The following is a 5,000-nucleotide window of genomic DNA, read 5'->3' as shown; positions in this document are numbered from 1 at the left end:
GGAAATGCCATGGACATTTGGTTTACTATGTGTCATAGTTCCAGTTGTTCTTCACACAGACTGAGTCTATATATGTAGCCATGTATCTAGGCTATCCATCTACCTACTTGTGTATGCATTAATCAACCTGCCACCAACTCATATTCATGCTGCCTGATATTCTGTATCAAATATCTATTTATCTATCAATCTAAACATCAATATATGTATACATATTCATTTATTGATCTAAGAATCTATCTGTATATGGATTCTGGCCTACCAGAATGGCCCTTGTAGTCATGTAACAGACTCCCCTTCAATTGAACAACTAATAAACAAACACATGCACAGCAAAAGCAGAAACAAAGACAGCAGTGACCACCAGTTTGACTCACTATTCCGCAGGTTTGTATTTTTGACAAAGATATCACACTTTTTGCGCAGCTCCTCTAATCCTGGCATGTGTTGGGTGGCAGCCATGGTCCTCTGTGCAGTGGCTGTGGTCAAGCTGGGTGGCAGACAGCAAGAATATAGGTAGTGTAAGACAGTTTCTAGCACCGCATCCTCCAGCCCACTGAGATCTTGCCAGTCCATGCCCGGCAGGCTGCACTCAAGGACAATGCTGTGTACTTCAAACTGTTGGGGGGGAGGGGTTCAGGGCAAGGAAAGAGGGATGAAGATAGGGATGGGGTGGATCATGGAGAAAGAGGATGGAGAGAGAGAGAGAGAGAAGGTGAAGAGGAGAACGGGAGACAGAGGAGTGAAACGGGTGGAGAAGAACATTGAAGGGGGTGGAGTAGGAGTGGAGGAGAAGAAAGGATGAAAGAACATGAGGAGGTAGAAAAGGGAAAGACAGAGAAAGGAAGATATGTGGCAGGGAAAGAATGAAATAAGAGAAAAAGTGAGAGGGGAGAAAGAGAGAAATAATATAATTGGGTGACTTCCAGCTTTTCATACAATTTACTCATCCACTTTTTTGTCATTCATTTTCAAAACAAGAATACCAGATGTGTATAAAAGGTTAATCAATATTCCACTGTACAAAACCAATCTAAATAAAAATCTGTATAAGCTATAAAATCATGATTCAATAAGCATTCTGTACTCCTGTCCAGTATTCCAGTCATCAATCTAAATTCTGAAGTTTCCTGCACTATGTAGTACTATGTGGTATGTTCCCTAGTCCCAATTTACAATAATTCTAAATATAATTTTATTTTGCTATCTGATTCAATTTCTTGTAATTATTTTCTGAAATCTATCACACATTAGTCTAAGACTCATCTCTCTCTCTCTTTTTTTTTTCTTATTTCCTTACATTCCGAACAAAAGATCAAGCCAAGTTTGCCTCCTGTATTCTGGGTACCAAAAGTCAACTCCAGTCTGGCATTCCCCTGCAACAGCCTAGCCCCTCACCTTTCTTCCTGATCTAGATGTGATGGTGACGTCGGAAAAATAGCCATCAGACAGCGCAGGGAGGAGAGAGTATGGGAGGTCTGGAGCCACGTCTGGGGTGCTCAGCTGTTGCAAGGAGAGGAGAGAGACAATGATAGTGATGATAATGATAGTCATAATAATGACACTGACTATGATTATGATGATAGTGCTGACAATGCTAACGATAATGGTAGTCATGATAATGACACCAATTATGATTACAATGTGTATGATAATGATTATAATGACAATGATGATAATGATAATGTAGTGACACTGACAATGATGATAGCAATGAGAGTGATTCTAATAATGATATTAATGATATTGCTGCTGATAATGACATTGTTATTGATGTTGATATTGCCGCTAATGACACTGTTATTAATGTTAGTAATGATGATACTGATAATAATCAAAATGACCAGGATAATGCTATTATCAATAGGGATAGGAGATAAAAGGTCATGTTTTCAAAAACAGGTGGCTACCTTTTTTTTTGGTAGAAATCTTTATCAGAAAAATGAAAAAAGACAAAATTCTGACTTTTTTTCAATTTTCAGGAATTGCACCCCCAAAAACTTACCCTTCAGGAAAAAACAAGCAAAAGTTGGGTAAAAATGGAAATTTTGACAAAATAAACTTCCAAGATATCATTTCTAAGCAAACTTTAAGAGGATTGTGAATATAATAGTTGAAAAGGATCATAGTTAATAAGTAAGACAGAAGACAATAGAAGTACTTGTCATTATATTGATAATACTGGTAAAAAATCCATGTGTTTTTTAAATGTAGCAGCAATTGCTTTGATGTTGCTCAATGTAAATAGCCTCTTTCTTTTGTCTGGTGCAATATCCCACAGTGCCCTTCTACACTGCAATTGATAATTTGGTCCAATTCTGCTTCTTGGACATCTTCAATGCGCGAATACTTCCACTTGCAGTCAGAACCGCTAGTGGCACGATGTAGGTGATCAACTGTGTACTTATCAGCATCAACGTCCTTTACATATGCTATGAACCACTCATATTTCGAATCACAGTTTTGCTACACCACTACACAGAGCTCATTTAATTTAAACATTGCATCCTTGCAATGTTCTTTTTGATGTTGTATAGAATTAAGAGCAGAGATAACATCAACATTAGTTGGTAAATCAACCACTGTGTATTGGCTAACAGTGTCATCATCAAGCAAAATGGCCAAGTTAATAAGCTTTTCCTCATGTGTAATCCCATTAATCTTGTACAAGGCTGGTTGTGCAATTTTATCTGTCTTATGGGTATGAACATAGTAGCTGTGTTCTGTTTTGAGTATGAGTTCTTGCTCATTTGTTTTTTCCTTCAAGACTTTGTGTAGCTCATCAACTGAGGCACAAGGTCCACCCCAAGACTATCCAGCAGCTTTATGTTGTAGGCTATTGCTTTTTCACACTTCATAAGTTTTTCCTGCAGCCTTTGTTGTAATCTTTCTTTCTGATTTGTTGTCTAAGTGTCTTCACGGTTAGATAATATCATTGCTATTTTTGTCTTATTTGTCTTGTAAAGCAGCAGCAGCCAAGATGCACATCATGTCAATAATTTTCTTTGATGCATCACAAACATGATTGTGTCTATTACCCTTCACAAGTAGCAGTACATGTATGAATGTAATTATTTTTTAAATCTCCTTAAAATTCCTTTAAAAATGATACCATACATAACTATGTATTTAAAAATAGATGTTCTGGTGAAAAATTGATAATTTTGGGCATGCGCATGGGGGTTTTTGGGGGTGCAATTAGTGAAAATTGAACAAAATTAACTTTTTTTAAGTTGATATAATGTTCTGGGGTCACATATTGAGGAAAAATCAGGTAGCCCCTGGAATTCTTAGGTATGACCTAAAATAACCCCTTTTTTCCCCTATCCCTATTAACAATAAGAATGCTACTAATAATATCCACTGTTCAAAATACTAGGAACACAAACACCAATATAGCAACACAAACAAGAAGTAGTAATCCTGACCTCTTAGAAAAAAAAAAAAAAGTGAACAAAAATTCTTGACACTCACCTTTTCGCACTGCAACATGAACCACCCATCGTAGGTCAACAGCATGAGGTCTCTCGACATCACCGGTTGGTCCAGCTGACAGAGAACAAAAGAAATTATTCATCTAATAACATAATAATCATGATAATGATAATGAAAACAATAATATTGATAAAAATATTAACAATTGTGAAATAGTACTGATAATAATAATACTTATAATACTAGACCTATTAGTAAATACTACTAATACTAGTATTAATGACAATGAAAGTAATACAGCAGTAGAGATAATAAAATTGATAGTGATCTTTATAACAACAATAATAAGTCATAACAATAATGATAGTCAAAACAATAATAACATTTATAATAATAATAATAATAATAATAATAAAAGTAATAATAATAGTTATAATAAGAATAATGTTAATGATAACAAAAATAATAAAAGTAATTCCAATAACATAACAATACCATGACAGTAATGTTTATTAGACACAAGTCCAGTGAGAGAGAGAGAGAGAGAGAGAGAGAGAGAGAGAGAGAGAGAGAGAGAGAGAGAGAGAGAGAGAGAGAGAGAGAGAGAGAGGGAGAGAGAGAGAGAGAGAGGAAGCGGGGAGTGAGGGAGGTAGGGAGACAACAGAGAAGAATACTGACTTATAGAAGAAATGACACCAAACCCAGACAAAGGAAAATGGAAGCAGAAAAGACAAGAGATCCATAAAAAAAAATATATATAAAAAAAGTAAATGAAATAAAAATACTACAGGCACCCAAAACTTGCCCTAAGCCAAACAGCCAAGCACTCGAAGAAAACTTACTCTAAACTCAATGATATGCCCATTGTACGCCGCAAACCGCAGTAGCGTCCTGTTGCCATAGCACTGGAGATTTTGGTATGTGTAAACCTCATACATCTGGCAGGAGAAGAGGGGTAGTGCATCGCAGCCATCTGTAACTGTCCAAGTGACATCCCCGGCTTCTGATAAAACAAATTCCGTTCTGTAAAAGAGAAGAGAGAATGATACTTCAACAAAGAGACAAGCATGAAAAAATATATGCATATGCTGTATACATATACACAATATATATGTACATAAATGCATATATGTCTAAGTGACTACGATAATAACTACAGCAAAAACAATACAGATAAATAACGCTAAAGTAGGGCTCCACTATATATAGGGTCTACTTATATTCAATGATTTTGTGGATGTGTCTCAATACTCACCACATCAGTTAAAAACAACGCATGCTACAGTTGATTCTATATATATATATATATATATATATATATATATATATATATATATATACAACTTACGCTAACATAATACAAACATGATTACCCATAAAAAAGACTCACCCTTCTATTCCCGTTGCCTCTGATGACCCTGACAGTGAAACACACTCAATTATCTGAAAGGGAAAAAATATGAGAAAATGAAGATAAACAGTACTTACGCATTACAGAGTATATTTAGAGGAAGATATGATATTTGTGGCACAATGTAATAGGTCAGGATTCATGGACTTTGAAG

General features: G+C 35.7%; 1 protein-coding gene across 1 annotated transcript in view; it reads right to left on the bottom strand.

The window, feature by feature from the left end:
• Window positions 1-5,000, bottom strand: part of LOC125034229 — a 23,598-nt gene that overhangs the window by 12,754 nt on the left and 5,844 nt on the right. The window contains exons 2-6 of the mRNA XM_047625942.1: window positions 4,826-4,878; window positions 4,278-4,458; window positions 3,475-3,549; window positions 1,399-1,503; window positions 378-618 (exon numbers count right to left, since the gene is read on the bottom strand). Of these exons, the coding sequence (XP_047481898.1) occupies window positions 378-618; window positions 1,399-1,503; window positions 3,475-3,549; window positions 4,278-4,458; window positions 4,826-4,878 (655 nt within the window). The remainder of the gene's footprint in view (window positions 1-377; window positions 619-1,398; window positions 1,504-3,474; window positions 3,550-4,277; window positions 4,459-4,825; window positions 4,879-5,000) is intronic.

The sequence above is a fragment of the Penaeus chinensis genome, chromosome 17 (assembly GCF_019202785.1).
Source record: "Penaeus chinensis breed Huanghai No. 1 chromosome 17, ASM1920278v2, whole genome shotgun sequence".
Classification (NCBI taxonomy): Eukaryota; Metazoa; Arthropoda; class Malacostraca; order Decapoda; family Penaeidae; genus Penaeus; species Penaeus chinensis.
Note: the sequence above shows the minus strand (reverse complement) of the source record. Positions and strands in the feature narration are given on the sequence as shown.